Raw genomic sequence first — 19,410 nt, forward strand, 5'->3', positions numbered from 1 at the left:
CAATTAATATGCTTGTGGTTTTTTTCTTTAAATGCAGAGCAAGGTGGGGTAAAAAAGAAAATACTCTCAGCCTTAAAACGACCTTTAGATTTTGTAGGCAAAACAGTTACTTTATATTTGCATGAAAATGACAAGTCCTTCAGAATCATGTAGTTTTCCTACAAGAAAAACAAAAAGATCACATGCTGCAAATAGACCTCTAAGAAAAAAAAAAAAAGAAACTGAAATACAAGGTTGGCAGGAGATGAAAAGTTTTCTCCAATAAAATATTTTCCTGATATGCTTAACACATGTCAACGTGGCTTTTACTCAGAGAACAAAGCAAACATTGCCTATGTTATTATTATTTTTCAGTAGTAAAATGTATTAGCATGGTATTTGGATACGTCCTTCGATTCTACACAGTTCCTTCACCACTCTGCATCAAAGCAACTGGCTTCTAACATTTAGAACAGTCTCTCTGACATGACGGCAGTGGGGGTAGCAATGTGAGGAGGTAAATGCTAATCGAATTAAATAAATGTAAGAAAGCTGAATTATGTTGTAGTAAATGACAGGCTTCATCTACATTTAACTTTTTAAAAGCACATTCAAAGTCCAACATGGCATTATGGATCCATTTTTTTCCGCTTTAGCACACTAAGTAGTTCTATGTTCTTATCAGGAAGAAAAGCTCCACAGCTGAACTACATAAAGCACATGTCTCTGTTTAAAGACAATGACTGGAGAAGACAACTTTACAAAGTGCAGGTGTCCTGCTAAATTCTTACTGTTGTCTAAAGTACTTTTGAAAATCACAGCCTGAAAGCTTTAGCATAAACCATATATGAGAAAAAAAATTTAGTTTTGTTTTTCTGGGAAGATATCCAATAAAACCTTACTGGCTAAGGTCAAAAGTCTTTCACTGTCTTTTAGATCCTTAATTCCCTTCAGCATCACTAATTTCCAGCATTCTTCTGCATAACTCCCTCTTTTTTCTAATCCCAAATAGGATTAGTCTAACCTTCACTTGGAAGATCACTTTCGATGGGACATAGAGATTGGGCTGAGAATGGACTTGACTGCCTGCCTTCCACCTGCCAGGAGAGTGCTCTAACAGGCTTGATGTCTCCTTAAAATTGTGATAGGACTAGTTTTATTTATTGTGACAGGGCTTAAACCCTCATCGTTGGAAACATAAGGCTTTTATCCACCTTGACCTATCATATCCAGTACCAAACCTTTCGTAGCATCCGCCTTCTGTTTGCTTGTAATTATTTTCTTCCTCAAAAGAAACACAGAGGTTCCCAAAGTAGGTTAGACCAATTACCATAAAATGATCGAGAGGAAATAAATGAACTAATCCCACAATACATTTGGGCAGAGGTACAAGAGTCTTTCCTGACCTCTAGTGGAAATAAACTTCTTAAATGTTAACTTTCTCCTATCTTCAATGTGCATAACTTGAAATATTGGGACTGATCATAACATGTCACAATCATTTTTTTAATCCACCTCTAATATTTGCTTTGCTGACCCCATGAAGCAGTAAATCTTACAAACTAACAGCCTCCTGTATGAGAAATGATGTCTTTTGATTTACTCTACTTTTACGTGCCATTAACTCCACTGAATTGATCCGGTAGTATAGGTCAGGATAAGAAGGAAAGGTGAACTGTGATTTCCTCCATTCTCCATAACCCACTAAATCAACTGTGATGCACCAATCACATTACCGTGTTGTTCAAATAACATGTTACAGAGACGGATGACACTAGATGGCCAACAAACTGAGTGCAAAGAACCGCCACTGCAATATATATTTGGGCTGACATGTACTTACATAGAGCTATTCTCCTTATCTGATATCTGTCTGACTTCCAGATTTAATGTCTAGCATTTTTCACCTACGGTCCTTTTTTCTTGTTCTATTATTCTCCTCAGGGTTGTGAAACCCACCTGCATGTCTAAAAGAAAACTTAGTTTATTAATTACTATCATTACTATTCAGTATTTGCACTGTGCTAGAGTCCTACAGTACTAACTACAGATAAAGCACCATGTTCTATATGCTGTAGAAATATGTAAGTACTTAGTTGAGAAGTTTGTTTGCCTCATCTTGTTTCCTGAATAATGCTGACAAAAAAAAAAAAAATAAAATATTTTAGCCTAGTGTGGATTAAAAAAAAAAAAGCCAAAACCCGAAACAGTCGAGATGCATCATTTTTATCTTTTGCCAAAGTAGAACATAAAAAAGAAACATTCCTGTTTATCTGTGAAACACGGTATATAGCATTCTGTGTTATGTTAGAGAACCATCCTTTCTCTTGCTGCTTAGAAGCTATTCAGGGTCAAGCAGAAGGTTGAATGGAGACTTACATAGGTCAGCTCTGTTACTTTCCCAGGTCCTTTGGTGTCATTGTGTGCACAGGACTCCAGTAACCAGTGGACTTGGAATTGATTCATGCTGATATCTAAATGATATAAAAAGAGCGGAAAAGACATAGATTATCATTATGCTTTCACCATTGCAACTTTTCTGGCTTCTCTGGATAAAAATAGAAGGAGCATTAAGTATTGTACAGCTGGTAGTTACTCACTTGTTCCTAAGCATCCTTTAATAGAATGGAGAAAATATTACACACTTACGTAATTTAAACCTTATATCAGCTAATGGAGATAAATTTAAAAATACTGAACTGGCATTTTCAGATACGTAAGCCTATACTGCTTACATTTTTTAAAAAATCAAGCATTTAAATTGAGCATTAAAAAAAAATCTCAATGCCGCTACTTCTCAACATCCTGCAAATGATGGGAATGACTTTGTGTTAACTGCCTGTGACTGTTTGTATTGTCAGAACATTGCAACGCTGCTGCCTGGCACTGCTTGAGAAATCTGTGCCTGAAGATATGTGAAAATGCCTGTAAATCCCTGAGCCTTCTCCTTTCAGAATATATCATAAGACCTGTTCAGTATCTGTCAAAAAGAAATTCGAATCTTGACTTCTAGGAGTAATACCAAAGGCTTGAGTTTGCTCCCATTTAAATCAATGACAAAACTTGTCGCAGTATCAATAGCATAAGCTTTCAACCAATTTCCAGCTCTTCTAGCTTCTTGTCTAATACTGATTGCACAAGGAAGCAAAACAAAGGGCAATAAAGAATTAGATAAAAGAAGAAAATCTCATCAGGTAGTGCAAATACATCCTGTCATTTTTCTGGATCTAGTTCTCCTCTATCTTTATAGAGGGGATGCAAAATTATGTCTGTTATTATTAATCAGCTTGGTATGACATAGCCACTAATGCCAAGTGCCTGACTGTGGGTTTCAGGAGGGAAAACAAATATCTTTGATGCCTTAAGGGCTGATGTGGCATTAGACTGCTGTGAGCAATTTGGATGCAGAAGGGAAGGACTATAAAACTAAACAGAAAATAAATAGTGTCTGAAAGTAGCTCAAATGGTATTCTGGTAAAAAGACTGATTAGAAGCTCCTTGAAATAGATTTTTGCAGCAGCTATATTTGTAGTAACTGGTATGCTAATTATTTGTGTGATTTCTTTGGAAACCAAACATTTTTTTCAAAAAAGAAATCTATAAAGAAATTACTTGCTGCCTTGTGATTGTTCCCTCTCATTTAAAAATAAAGAAAGGAACGGATGTGCTTTCACTTGCCTCTTAGCTGTGGCGCTTTCCCACTTGATGTGCCTATTGGATGAAGACACAAACTCACAGCGCATTTGTAAGTAGGTTTCATCTGATTTCACCTCTTCCAGTTCACTCAATTATTGCCTATCACCTGCTCGCAGCCCTCTCCTGGGACAGACAAAACACCTAGCTTCTTGGGACCTGAAAACTTTGTGCTGCTATATTAATCATGCTATATTAGCGATGTACACTGGGTGCCAATTACTACAGCAAATCTGTTATTGATTGTATATTATCTGATAATCACAACTTATTATTTTAAACTATCTGCACGTAAAGCTACAAAACAGCTACTTTCACTTATAATAACTTTCACTTGCAATCCATAAATAAATCACTTTCTCTTTGGTAGAGATTATTCCAGCCAATTAAGCCTTGCCACTATCCAGCCATCACGAACTGGATAAGATGCATACCTCAGGTAGGTCACTGAATATCACTACATGGGCAACTGGGGAAAGAGAAATACCAAGCATCAAGAGCTTACAACAGCTCAGCATCCACGTATATCAGGGTAGAGGTTTACTAAGCCTCTGTTCAGAAATGTAATTAAACGGGTTGTAACCCAAGATATTTGGTATTTTCAGCTCCTGACACAGTAGAATTCTGTTTGGATTTTATTGCAGCTCCACCTCCTTTCCTCACATGAGCTTCTGCTCTCAGGTAGCTCTTTTCTTCCTTCCTACTTCTCTCCCGCATTAGCAAACCCTTAGTAACCCATTTGTAAAGAGCTGTGGTTTCTGATAACCTCTCTATTTCAGCTAGAAAACCAGAAAGAGGTTAAAAAAATTTGTTATTTCATTTTCTGTCAACTTGGACTGTAAAGGTAGGATGAAGGTTTTTAATAAATGTAATTTAATATTTTTTTATTTAAACAAAATGAACAAATGAATCTTATATTTTATAGTGCTCACATCTGGTATTCTGATAACAATCTATATTGAAAAGACAGGATTTTCTTTCTTGTCAGTGAGTATGTAATTAAAAGTTATTTCAAAAAGGTTTTTGTATACATATATGCAAGTACATCAACGGCTATAAATTGGAACCCATCATGACAGCACCAGCTAAGTTTATCCAAAACTTTTCATCAGAACAGGCCGTTTTGACTTCCCTAAACTTTTATTTTCAAGACTAAAATTTCTTCAATTCTCATCTCCACCTTTGTGATTGCTGTTATCTAAAAGATTTGAACATAAACTTGTTAATTGTTTTTTCTTAAAAAGAAGAATGCAAAACCAATTCACAACAATAAAAACAATTTTTTCCTTTTAAAAATCTATCCTGTCAGGGCCAAAAGCCTGAGTAATCTGGGTTGTAAAACTGGAATATAATAGGGAAGCAATTCCTACTTGAGACAGAAACTTTTTAAAAAATAGGGAAAGGTGGGACATTTTGTGATTAAATAAAGCTAGAAGCATGAAAAAATCAAAGTGTACGTGTATGCATGAAGTATGCATATCAAATAACAAGACCGGTTTAGAAATTATCTTTAAATTTTTTAAAAGCAAAAAGAGACAAGATGTATGGAATCATCTAAAAAGCCACCTAAGAGACTTCAAAAAAAATGATGAAAATGCATAGTTGCTCATAAAGCTCATGGCTTTAGAGTTTTGCTTTTATGCAAAACATTATACGTCTGATTTTGTGTTTACATCACATGCAAAAGAAAACCTTCGCCCAGCCTTCTTTTCAGCAATATACACTCTCCTAGTGAGATCACTACTGTAATTTTATTTAGATTTTTGTTTTCCGCTGTCCATTACAAACTCAGCGGTAGGTACTGGACAAGCCGTCCAAGCTGCAGTCCAGGTGAACATCAGGCACTATCCCCAAAGCTGATGGTTCTGAATTAAGCCCAGCTAAGGTTAATACATTGGAACCCACAGCCACATCTTTTTTTGAAAATTCATTGGAGTAGTTAATATTAACTAATATCCAGTATCTAATGGGACTGATTTTGGCCAGTTTTATCAGAAAGCTCTACTATTCCTTCTAGAATGGGTATGTAACACTGAAAAAAACCTGCCAGACTCCTTCAGTCTGGTTCTCTGATATTTCACACGTCACAATATAAAGCCTTTTTTGTACATAATCAATGTTCTTAATAGTTTCGAGTTTCTTGATTCTGTACTTCCAGCTAGGAGTCTTTATAAAGCTTTATAACTTCATTGTTCTCATGGTTGGAAAGTATACCATTTGACAGTAAAAAGACTGATGCTTGCACAAACAGCAAGCATTCATATTTCCCAGAACTCAAAATATTTGTATAGAAACACTGAACTTGAAGGACATACTAAGTGCTAGCACTCATTTGAGCAGCTCTAAGCTTGTGAAATTAGTCAACAGAATAGTCACTTAAATAAGAACTCCTTAAAGGACTGTTACAGCAGACAGCTTATTCAAACAATTACTTTCATTTTCAAGTTTCTTTAAATAAAAAGATAAAAAAAAAATTAATAAAACAAACCAGGAAAATTACTTTAAAAATCTCTTAAAGTTACTGACATGGAAATGACCTCCAGCTGCCCAAGCTAAAGATTTTTAGATCTTTCAGACAGTTGCACATAACTAATCCTTCCAAATAAATTAATAGCTAATGTTAATTATTTTGGCTACGATTTTAAAAGTAAATTTTCTGAAGCATAAAATGAGTTCCTAGACTTAAGAAAACATTGCTATACAGACACGACATGAGCATGTTCTTAAAATTCCACATATGCTTAGCTCTTTTGCTGAACAATGGTATGCAGCTAACTTTGTTGGACGGAAATCTTAAATCACTAACTAGAAATTTATTGATCAGGGGAAGCTCTAAAGCATGCTGAAAAGATACTTGTTTTGATTTCCTCCCTCTCATGTTTCACCCAAAAACGCCTTTAATTTCACATGAGTATCACCACAAATCTATCTCGCTGTTCATTGTGTTTAAGAAGATGTTCTTCACCGGGTTTATGTTCTTTCTCCCTCTCCCCAACCTAAATTCTTTAGTTCCATTTTAATAAAAATAAATACATGTATTTCAGATTTTTTTTTTGGGGGGAGGGGGAAGCGCACATTTATTCTGTAGCTTCAAGCTGTAAAAGCAGCTCAAAACCCTGTTAATGCCAATGCCAAATACGTCTGTTTGCCACTTTGAAATGTTCAGGTTCATATGCACAATTTAAGCAACTTAGATTGAAAAGTTTTGTTTAAAGGACTGCAACATATCCTAAGCCATGGCTGTACGATGGTTAATAGCAATACCCTAGGCCTACATTCTACACTTGCTAAATCTCATGATCTCCCCACAGAATTTGAATCTCTGAGACCCATTCAGAGAAATCACCCAACACAATGCCAGGTAACTCTGCAACTTTTCTTATCTGGAATTTCTGGTTTAAATGGTTCTACAGTTTATTGAAAATAAACTAAATAAAAAAGTGATCTCTTTCCTCATCTTTGCCAACATTTTCCACATTTCTGTTCTGCTGTACATTTCCATTACTGCCAGCCATGTGAATAATTTCGTCTAATGTGGTTTCTTTTTTTCCTCCCATGCTACTGGAGACAGCTCCTTTCTTTGCCTCAGATACTTTTTTCTGCTTTGTATTACATTTATTATCGCAGAAGGGTGCCAGCTTGACAATCAGGAGGAACTGAAGTCTGCTTTGTAGCTAGAAAACTGACATAGCATGGGCAGGAACAGCAATGAAGTTTGTTCACACAACCCAACGCCATCAATATGACAACAACCTACTGTCACTCCAGGAGACCAGATTTAACAGATTTAAGAGGTATATATTTCTTTGTACTCCTGTGATTCACAGCAAGAAATTTGCAGCAGACTGTTTTGGGAACCGCGGCTAAATCTGCCACTGGTTTGCTGGAGGTCTTTAGGTAAACCACTTCACGGCTCCTTACCGTTCTTCCACCTCTGTCAAGTGGTGATAATGATAACAGTCTCTGCTGTAAAAGTATTACAGCTCTAGAGTTGTATATTAGTCTGTTTGATGGGTGGTTGTTGAATGATGGGTCTCTATAATTTGGTATAAAAATACCAATTAATGCCAGCTGCGACAGCACTATTATGCAGGCAACCAAATTACAAAAACTTATTAGAAAGAAAAATCAAATGGGATTTTCTGGAAAACAAGATCTCAGAGCTGACATGTTCAACAACAGCAGCTCAAATTAAGGTTTAATGACAATAAAAATGTCTGTCATCAATAAACACAGCAACGTCAAGCTGATTTCTGTATCGTGACAGGATTTGATGTGGTTAACAAGGAGTGTCTGATAGATTTTCCCATTAGAATAAAATATGGTAAAAAAGTAAATATTATAAAATAAGACATACTTACATGAAAACCGTTACTTGGAAGCATAGAAGTATTAATTTAATATAAATAACAAGCAGATGTCAAATGAGAATTTCAGTAAAAAAGGAAATGGTCTTACGTATTTTTTGTCAAGTTACCTCAGCAAACTGACTCCCTTCAAAATATATACATATAATTAACATGTAAACTGCATGTCAAAAGGAGTTGTTAACAAAGTTTGGAAGATAATTAGCCATATGTAAACCTGCTGTCTTCATTCAAACCTAACTTTTCTTCAAACAGGATGCCATAAGGAGACTGAAATTTTGGTGAAGCTATTCAGTAAGAAAATTACTGGAAGAATTTGTTCTGCATGTAGCTAAACCTTTGGATTTATTATATATTGTTAAATTTGATATTTCATACAGCAAACTGCAATGATTATTTGTGACTGGCCACATGGTTTTTGTTTTTCTTCCCATACTAGGCGGTTGATCTTACAAGCTTCTGAGCACTCTGGCCCTGATTCAACAAAGCACTTAAGCATATGAACAGTCGTAGTGACTTCAATGGTTAAGAGTATCTAATGGAACAGTCTGGAAAGTTTAGTACCGACCAAGATCAAGACACTAATGACCACATAAACGATAGTTAAAAGATGGTCTTGAACATGTCTTTGATTGTCTTAGACTAATAGGAAGAAGGAAATATAGCAAAAATTAGTGATTTCCTTTCTGGATCATGTGTCTTGCAGCACTACTGCTCTAAAAATAGGCTATAGCAAGGGGTAAAGATTTTATATTTTATATCACAGCACAAGGCAGAATCTGCTCAGGGCACATGAAGTGCATGTCTCAGTATCTACAATCTTGATTAATTGTTTCTATGGCACACTTATAGTATGATTTTGGGGAGCTCTGTATAAATCCTGAGTCAAACAATGCACCATCTAGGACAAAAATTATTTATTTCATTGTATTGAATGGTGAAGCTGTGCTATGGTGAATGTAAAAGTAACAATGGTAAATGATGAAATTTACAATGTCTTGCATAAAAGAAAAACATTTTATCATCTCTGAGGTGCCCAAAGATGCATATAAGTCAAAAGCTTCCTGAAGAAATGTTTCTGCTCTATCTTCTCTCAGTATGCAACCCCTGACACACCTCGACAACTGTAGATCCAGCACAACACAGGACTGCTTCCAACCCACCGTTCTGGCAGAAGGATGAGCAGCAGTGGTCGCTCTGCAGCATAACCTGCCTGTATTTCCGCACCAAGAACTATTATGCAAATGGCTGAGACAGAATATAACAAACTGTCTTCTGCTCTCTCAGGCTTGCGTTCGTCTGTTTACCACGCCACCATTCTTGTCCATGTCAATGTAGAGTTCTACAATATGCAAGTTTCCATAAACGCTTTTTCTGCTAAAACTCAGTTGCTGGAGAGGGTCTGAAAAATATTCAGGTAAGGCTTAAATATGGGCAAAATCCAAGTGAATAAATGAAGGAGTGTTACTTGCTACTAGTTGCTTCAGTTTTGAAGACACGATTAGTATAAAGTGATCCACATGGTATTTATAACATTGTGGTAACACCATGACTGAAGTACGGTTTGGGAAGGAATACTTCAGCATACTGCAGAGAAGCAAAACACGATCTCAGTCAATACTTGATCATAACACTTACTTATTTCTTCACATACTGGTTCACAACCCATTCTATGCCTCTCTGAATCATGGCATTTCTTGCCAACATGTGCAACCTGAAGCTAATGATAGGACAAGAAGTAATGATAGAATAAAAAGTGTCATTTTACTTACGGAAGTTTAGCAAAGGCAAAGTGAGTTATCAGTCTTGGGATACACAGGTAAACACAATTTACCTTCAACTAATGATAAAATGCTGCACTGATGTGTTAACGCATTGCAAGCCTCTCTGTACTACTCTTTTCCCTGTAAAAACTATGTTGTCAATGTGTTCTCTCTCAGGCATTTTAGGTAAGTTCTCTCAAAAAAATGAAATTAAAACAGCCCTGGCTCTTCAGGTGCCTGTGCAATGATTCACTCAGTAGTATAAAAAAAACGAAAAAAAATCCAAAGTGTTAAATGTTTGGTTATGAAATTCATGGTATTCATGACACCTCTGAGAAAAAGAACTTTTTAATAATCACCTATTCAAGCAGTATGATTAAAATAAACACTGAAATCCTCAGCTGACATTTAAACTTCATTCAATAAACACTTCCTAAGAAGGCAAACTATACTGTTTCCTGCTCTTACAAGGAATATAAGCAGCATCAATCAAATCACAAAGATTTTGTTTCTCACATTATGCCATTTAAAACAAACTTGCTTTCTATAGAACACATTCTTTGCATAATACAAGGATAAGTTTTTCCAAAAATGATATTAACAATTAGTGTGTAATTCAAAGACAGGCCTGAGTCATAGTATTTTTGTCCATATCTAGACCTAGGAAGCCTCAAGGTTTAAAGATGCTTATATTGAGGGATTTAAGTTTGGAATCATCTCTAAGTTGGATTACCTCTACCCTCACTCCTTTTCCCACATACAACGTCCTATACAAAGTGAGTTCAACAGTATCTCATTCTGGTTTTCTGTTACAAGGAAATTTGCCTCTTGTAAGCTCCAAGTCTCATAATAACTGCTTGTAGCCTGAATAGAAGCTTCCTACATTAGTCCCTCATAGCCAGATTTTCAGAGGTATCTAAGTATCCAAAACTTGACTTTAATGAAAAAGAAAAAAACTCAAACAAACAAGTCGAAGGCTCGCTAGGATTATACATCTATTGCAAATGTCACTAGGTACTCTATCATTAACTTCAGCCTTTTGTGTAACTTTGACAAATCTGGACATTAGTTTAGGTGGGGAGGCTATATTGAGGGCAGGTAATCTGGGAGTCCTTCCCAATTGCAGAGTCAAGGTACAGACCCAGTTTACCCCTAACTCCACAGTGGAAGGAGATGCTGAGATGCATCTGTTACTCCCTTCTCTCTCATACCCCATGAAAAAGCTGTACGGGTCGGTTTGCACTCACGTACAATCTTCCATCAAGTTCCAAAACTGGACTTTCATGGTATGCATCACGGCATGCCATATCAGGATGTTGTTTGCTGAACTGTTATTCACTAAGTTAATGGCATTAATATGCAGTTTCTAATTCTGCAGTTTAAGACTACTAAGTCTAGAAGAAGAAAGAGCAAAACCAGGTTAAATATTTATACAATTATGTGTGTACAGACAGAGTGAACTGCTTGACTGTTTTCTGTCTTCCATGTAAGAATTAGTAATCAAATGCATCTGGAAGAAGTCGCTTCAAAACAAATAAAAAAATGTAGTTATTCACAGAACAAGCACTTAAAACTCTGGAACCCCATAACCCAGGACATTTCAGATGCCCAAAATTTATGTGACCCTGATGGGACACTGGATATTATCAGAGAAGAGAAATGCATCAAAAGTGAATAGATAAAATGAAATCACATTGGGCTCAGGAAATCCCATGAAGTAGAAGTTGTCTGAAGCTGGGACAATAATCTGCAGAAGTATCATTACACTTTTGCTCTATTCCTGTGTTCCTTTGGGCTTGCTTTAGGCCACTGACAAGAACAGAACACCTGTTGGGATGGATCTTTAGTTCAGACTACTATGAATATTTTATATTCAGTTTATGGTCACAGGAGTAAAAGCAACTGGTGTTTAAGGACTTATTATTCATCAGCTGCATACATGTGACATCTTTAAATTCAGATTAACATTTCAGTGTCAGATAGCCTTTTTTTGCTGTCTTTCCCTCCAACTCTAGCTACTCATTCAAATAGTCCAGTTTCCTTCCCTGTCTGTAGCATTTATGCAACTGGTTTTACGGTCACCTTATAAACAATACAAGTTAATTAATTAAACAATACAAGTTAAAAAGAGGCATGTGGAAGAAAATTGACCCAATTTACAAGAGGATACTCGTTAGTTTAAACTACCTTCACCATGAGCATGATGACTCCCTGCTGATAGTTTAACCTCCCCTGGATCATAAGCTAAATATTTTCCTCCAGAACTTAGGCAGGCTAGCAGAGCGCTCATGAACAGTTATTACACCACAGCTGATGAAAGGTGTCTTGCTGAACTGCAGTACCTCAGTATCCTTTTACTCACAGTAGGAATGGTAGGATTGCTCCAGGTATGACAGTGTAAGCATATAAGACAAAGCTTTGACTGAATGTGACCTAGTGATATAGTTTGGGGAAAGGAGGGGAAGAATTAGATAGTAAAAAGCTTGCCATTTTGTCCCTCAGTTATTCAGACTCCCTAACAACAGACACTGACATTGACAATCTTAGTGACACTATATATATATATATATATATGCATATAGATAAAGTTCTATATTTTTTGTTAAAATAATTAACTTTATAGGTTGTGGTAATACTCAAGAAGTAATAAGAAATGTAGAAAATTGGGTACTGGGTAGACAGATATTATTGAAGGTACATAAAGATGCTGTTTTTTCAAAATGTATTTTTTCCTGAAGAAATAAAAATCAGGTAAGAGTTTATTTATTAGTTGGCCAGTTAATTTTTTCAATGCCTTGAAGTGAGTTAAGTCTTGATAAATGATTTCGCAATGCAATATTGAACATCTATCTGCAGTCTGACCGCAGGTGCTCATCCCACGTAATGATGGTCTATCTTTGGACTGCACTCATGGACCAGTTAATTTGCAATTACATTTCTATTTGATCTTTTAATGTAAGTTCAAAAGAAATCAAGCTTAAATTTGTATTCAGTTATTAAGTTTAAGAATAAAAAGAAGACTTCTTTTAAATGCATAAATTAAGTCAAATTAAGTACACATTCACAATTACTAAAGGTGCTCTGGAGTATCATTCAGGTCATTCTGAGGGCTTGTGAGCAGCATACACTACGTAAATTTTAAAACGAAGTAATAAGTGGATCAGCCATACAAAGTGTTAGAACTAGTTTGATGAATATTCTGGACTAAACCAGTCCAGTACAGCCACAATTTGCCTTCAGCAGACATCAGTGGGTGCCTGTTAAGCAAAATCATTCTTCTGGGCTCTCTGAGCCCTGGGACCATGGTGGGTAGGTCTGCTTTGGCTTGTGATATCTGATCTCCTGGTAGACTTTGAATCAGTTCCAATTACATTCCTGGGACTAATTGCTGGACAGACTTGTCCCTAAGTCTGTCATACCAAGAGCTTTAACCACCCACCCTGAAAGGTATGGAGGTCTGGAAGCAAGTGAAAGGCAACCTCTGATGGTTTGTTATTGTGCCTGTGGAAACAAGAAGGAATGCAGTAAACTGTGCCCTTGAAAAGACTCCCCAGTACTGTCCCATTTGCAGGGGAGATGCAACTGAGGTTGACACTATTGTAAATATGGTATTAAAACCTTATTATTTGTCCCACTAATAAATTGCATACTATTTGAGAAGTTGCACGTTATCTGCTCTACCAAATTGTATTATTTGTTGGTGGTGTTTTTCATGACTCCCACCAGCAACATTTTTGTAATGTTAGCACTTCACATTTGGACATAAATGAAATGAAAATCAAATAGTCTGAGTCCTGTAGTCAGTTTATAAAGTACAACAAACGTAACTGGAGACAGTCAGATGCTCCCATTTTCATTCTCTCCAGGCAGCAAAAAGGCAAAGAAATTTTTCCTGGAATTACATTAGGCCTATGTAAGACAAAGTTAGGGAGGAGCAGGAATCACACAGAGGATACTTCTGACAGGATGTTCTTTTAACTCTGGAATAATTTCCCACAACAGTCAAAGCTGACAGCATTACCTACCTCCCCAGGAAGGATGCTAGGGAAGCCCATAGGATACAGGCATCTGAGTCAGCTGTAGCACACGTGGAAAAGCAAATTATGCATTGTCTACTGGCGAATTGCTAAAGAGGTGATCTAGTTGAAGATTCCTGTGCTTGAGGCCAGCTTGACTAATTAAATTCCTAAATACAAATGCACATCATGCGTACCCACACAATCAATCTCTGCTGAGCCAATGTCTCTGTATTCACGTGGAAGACTGAGGGCAATATATTGGTGCATACTTCACTATAATTAACAGTGAGGTCTTCTTCTTGTAAGAACCATCTGGATCACAACGATACCTTCAAGTACAAATATTTTACTGCTTAAATATCGATAATTAGAAAATGGCCAGCTGCTCAAACACTGATCTTCCTAGTGCAACAGTTAGTACCAAACTAAATAATTCATTAGTGTTAAGCAATTACTGCTGAATTCTTTACAATAACAGCTACAAACTCCTACTGGCATTGAAGGGTCTCATTAGCTTCAACAGCTCTAGTTCCATGAGAAATGATCATAACATGGGGAAAACTTTCAATTATTTCAAAACCTGCAATATGAAATACCTATTGCAAACAAAGAGTCAGTGCATACAGTCACTTCATTTATCTCCCTAAACTAAGTGGAAGTTAATTCTGTTTTCCTAAGATCTGGTTTTAAAAGCATTTGTGGCAGCTTTCTGTTTGCTTTGCCTTGCCTTGCATTTTATTCTTCCCTGTAATTCAATTCATTATTCTTGTTTGGTTGATTTATCAGACAATGGAGGATTCTTTGCCTCTCCCTGCCTTAAGTGTTCTTTTTTTTTCTGCTTCAGCATTTACGAGAAACACAAAGAAAGAAGCCTGAAGTCAAGTCTTAATGCATTTTAAATATTTGTCTTTTTAAGCAAAATGAAGGGGCAGATATATTGATTTTAAATATCTAGAAGTACTCTAAATGTTTAATTTAAACAGGGGGATGTAAATGCACATAGACTTTATTCAAAGAAAACTGAAGGAAACTAAAGCTTTACCTGAGGAAGGAGAGTTACATTATAGTCAAATAACAGGCACTAAGAAAATAGTAGTGAAGGTAGAGTGATGGGTTAGAAAATATTATTGTGACATGTTGCTTTGGAAATAAATCATCATACTGAATTACATTCTAATATTTTTATGTATTATAATTATTGCAGCAAGTGATGAGAATTGATGCAGCGAGTTCATAAAGAATATTTTTTTCTCCTTCTGTCTATGGAAAATATTTTATTTTCATACAAATTTGCAGCAACTTGAAGGCTTTTCAGCTGAAGTCCAAAACCTCAGCTCTCTAGTTGCCAAACCACTGAGGAACAGAGGAAACATAAGGATCTTTTTATTTTCACACTTTCAGTCCTGACTATTACACAAGATTCTGAGGATCTTAATTATACTAAGTAGTTAATCCTTTAAGTAGGGGGTTCAGAGTGGATCCATTCTTGGTAATGGATGGTACTCTGTGACGCAAGCACCAAGGAGTTAAAAATCATTTGTTTAAGTTGATTCGACTATTTGACATAAATAGCACATGATTTCTAATTTCACACAGTTGAGATGGCCAAAAAATCCGGCCACAAACAAGTTCTTCTTTTCATTTACAAAAGTGGGATTCATGCTGTTTAAGGAATGTACTGTGTTTCTCTAATCCCAGGCCTAAGTCAGAGGCAGCAAGTGAAAGACATTTTCTTCTTTCAGAAAGAAGCTATTGTATTCATATAATTGCAATATGCTTCTGTGATGACTCTGTCTAGCAAAATTATGTGCATTTGCTAAGCACCTTGTACTGCTTGAAGTATGGAGTTATTTTTGCCAGCATACATCCTGAAGTAAAGTTATTATTGCCATCATACCGAAGCATTCAAACTGAAAGATTATTTCAGAAAGAGATTTATTTTAATGTAAAATCCAGATCCTACATTCCATTCATGCTTCATGCTTACTGAAGCTAATGGGACTTAAAAAATGACACTTGAAGAACAGGCCTAGATAAGTCTTTCCCGCTACCAAACTGTGGCACATTATGATGCATATATATGGAAATCGGATCTTCCATCCACTTACTCAGACCTTAACTCAAACACTGTGTTCAGTTTCTGAGTACTGATCAGCAATCACTTCTTTACAGTAAAATAAAGCCAGTTCAGTAATTGTTTGCAACACCCCCTCTGTTGCAGTTGTTGCACAGGACAGGGGTCTGATAAATTCTGTTCAGAGGGAGGATATAAAAACAAGAGCTTCAGCCCTGATGTCATCATTGTGTTCTTTCACTGGCTCCCTAGAGGCACATCTGAAAATGACACTGAGGAATACACCCTCTTTGTAGTAACGGAAGAGCCATCTTTGAATGTCAAGAGACATCACTGTACCTTTTGGAAATCCTAAGGTACATTGCAATAAACTTAGGTGGCCTCTGCAGCCTGGTATTCATAAAGGACAAATTCCCTGTCATTCAGAAAACAATAACAACATCTGTTATAGGGCCTTACAGATAGGATTGAACAACTTGATTCAACTTCAGAGTTAGTTCTATTTTGAGCAGATGGTTGGACCGGCTCACCTCCAGAGGTCCCTTCCAACTCATCTAAATTATTCTATGATTCTGATCTATTTTGTCCTTTTTAGACAGAGTAAAATGGTTCGAATTCAAAAGCAAAATAATTTCTCAGCTAACAAAGGGACCAATGAAAATAAAGAAATAATCTAAAACAACCTTAGGAACACGTTTGTGTTTCTTTAAGAGGTATAAGAAATCCACACAGGTATTTCCTTCTGTTCATTTCTGTAACCTGTGGTGTGCTGTGATGCTACAGTGTTGGAAGAAAGTACAAAACTCTTTTATAGAGCCATCTTGGTTTTGGAGAAAATGATTAAAAAAAATCTCAAGTCTGCATAGAATGGTATGACCACGAATTCAGGAACACAACAAAAAATTCTCAGCAGCTATTACTATAGCAAATGAATAACACTATTCTTACTAAAGAAAGACTGCTGGTCTAGTAGCTGTTAAAGTTTCCATTGCAGCTAAAAGAAACTCTGTATCAACACAACATACTGGTTTAAATGTCGTCATCTTAAAAAAATCCAAAATCTAAATAACGTATTTATTTCATCACCACTGCAACCATTGTTTGTTAGGACCATGAAGTCTATCACAGAAAGTACAGAAAAACTTGCAAACCAAACCAGACAAAGCAAGGATTGCTACAGCCAATTGAAATTTTGCTTAATTTACAAATGTCCAACACGTTCAAGTTTGACAGTTTTATTTCTTGAATTACTTTTTATATCATGGTAATTCTTACTATTATCAATATACTTGTTTCACATGGTTACATGACAGTTTCTTAATTTTTATTTGTTTTAAATTTACACATCCTAATGTAGGACTATAGAACAGCTATGTTCCTCCACCAAAAAAGTGTTGTTTTTAACAGCAAACTACAAAATAATGAGAACATGAGAGCAATCAACAGGGACTCCTGTTTTCACCCACCACGTAGGAGACAAAGAGATGGAAAGAAGGATTTGAACTCTGATTGCCTATCTGCAATGAAAATAGCCTAGATGTCAGGCCATGGAATAGGCTGAGGTAAATTATCTCTCAGTATTTCCTACTACAGTTGCTGCACTCCTATACCTCCTACAACTCCCTAAACACGACTTGAGAGAGCGCAGTTCATAAAGGGGAAAGATGTGTGCGGGTACAGTTCCCAACGCAGCTGGCTCCAGTAACTGCTGCCTTTCATCAAGACAGGACACAGCCAATATGCTTCTCCTGCTGTGTTCCTTGCACAGTGAAACAGACTTGCTCTGCAGTAAATTGTCACTAGTAAATTTACAGTCAGTACCTCATCCATGTACGACATAACCTCCAAACTCCTGTAAGAGCTTATAGAAGCTGCTAGCTTCTCAGGAGCAGGTAACTGGCTATATTTCAGCTCCACATGAGGTAATGGCTCCTGCTGAGTTACCGCATATGCTGTCACTCAGAATACAGATATTTTCTTTTAAAAAAAAGAAAAGAAAAAAGTGTGACAAACTGCCATATTCTGCCCCTCTCCACGCACCTTTGCTGTCACTGTTCATTTTGTGAGAAAAAGGAAGACATCCTGCACTGCATGTCTGGGACATGTACACCCTAGATATAAACACCCTAGAGCATGTCACAGAGCTTGCTCCCAGCACATCACCAAAATGGACCCCTGGGCATCCCCCGTATCTAACTGGATGTACATGGATGTACACAGATTCACACCAGATGAGCTGTAGAGTCACCCACTCAGGAACTCGACGAGTCCATCCCTGCCACAAGGTGACAGCATGTAAATCCGTATCAGTTCTAACAGGTCTGTGCTATATCTGTCTTTGAAGACCTCCAATTGTGGAGATTACACACCACTTCCAAACACTGTTATTTCCAAACTATGTGCCACTATGAGAATGCTGACTACCTTATTTTTTTCTGTAAGCGACTATAGCCTTTAAGACAAATACAGGTATGTAACACAGAGTGGGATTCAGCTATAAGCGACTATAGCCTTTAAGACAAACATTACCTGCAGGTATGTAACACAGAGTGGGATTCAGCTCTAGATTTAGATGTCAACATTTAGGTACCTATGATGCAATGTCTACTTAAAAGCTCAGTATCTAAGTTATCATTATAATTAGTGGACACTTAGTTCAAGATATCTACTTTGGAACAAGAATAATATTGCTATACTGGTCATGATTTTTCCTCCATAAAGTACGACAGTGACTTTGGCAAACTATTCATAAGGTGAATTTCACTAGGGGTGCTGGCATTTTGGTCATAGGACACACGATCTTTCTTCTGGAAACAGGCTGGCAGGAAAATGGCTCCAGCTAGATCGATTGTTCCACTGGGCTGAATCTTGCCTGTGGGAATTGCACAAGCCTGCCTTACGCTTGTGGGAGACATCATAGTTTCCTCATCTTTGAATCGTGTCCCTCAATTTTTTTAGTTCAGACTGTTGAGAATTGAACCTCAGCTCACAGAGACACGTTAGGAATCTCTCAGCCTTCCGCAAATGACTTGTCTAGGGCTTGCTTTTGTACTCAGTAAGGAAGAGAGGCATCTCCAGAGAATGATTCTGCTGCTCTGTGGGATGAGTTGCTTCAGAAGTCACCTGCTTTTCTTTTTTGACTACAAAAGGACCTTAGACAATGAGTTGACATCTCACTTGCAGGCGGCTAAAGCTGAAGGATATCAGTCCCAAGCTCAGAATATATAAATCTCACTTTGGATAACCAAAACCATATTTTTAGGTAAACTTAGTATTCACAATTAAAAATGCCTCAACTTTTATTTAAACTTTAAATTATTTCAGCTCTCCAAGAAGTTAGGCAAAAATGAAATATAATGGGGAAAGCTAAAAAAAAGAAAACCAGCATAGCCAAGACAGTGACAAACATTTAAAATGTGTATGTAGTCAGGGTGAGCCAAAGCTTGCAGATTTTCTGAAGGAATACGCATTCAATTTGAAAGTATTTGATATAGCGGGGCTAGAAAGATAACCAC

General features: G+C 36.8%; 1 protein-coding gene across 1 annotated transcript in view; it reads right to left on the minus strand.

Moving 5' to 3' along the window:
- LOC104159392 (anosmin-1-like) overlaps nucleotides 1-2,453 on the minus strand; it is a gene marked incomplete at its 5' end in the record, with an annotated part of 7,423 nt that extends 4,970 nt beyond the window's left edge. The window contains 2 exons of the mRNA XM_009697287.1: nucleotides 65-158; nucleotides 2,359-2,453. Of these exons, the coding sequence (XP_009695589.1) occupies nucleotides 65-158; nucleotides 2,359-2,453 (189 nt within the window). The remainder of the gene's footprint in view (nucleotides 1-64; nucleotides 159-2,358) is intronic.
- Between the last annotated feature and the right edge of the window lie 16,957 nt (nucleotides 2,454-19,410).

Source organism: Cariama cristata, unplaced genomic scaffold (assembly GCF_000690535.1).
Source record: "Cariama cristata isolate BGI_N322 unplaced genomic scaffold, ASM69053v1 scaffold4183, whole genome shotgun sequence".
Classification (NCBI taxonomy): domain Eukaryota; kingdom Metazoa; phylum Chordata; class Aves; order Cariamiformes; family Cariamidae; genus Cariama; species Cariama cristata.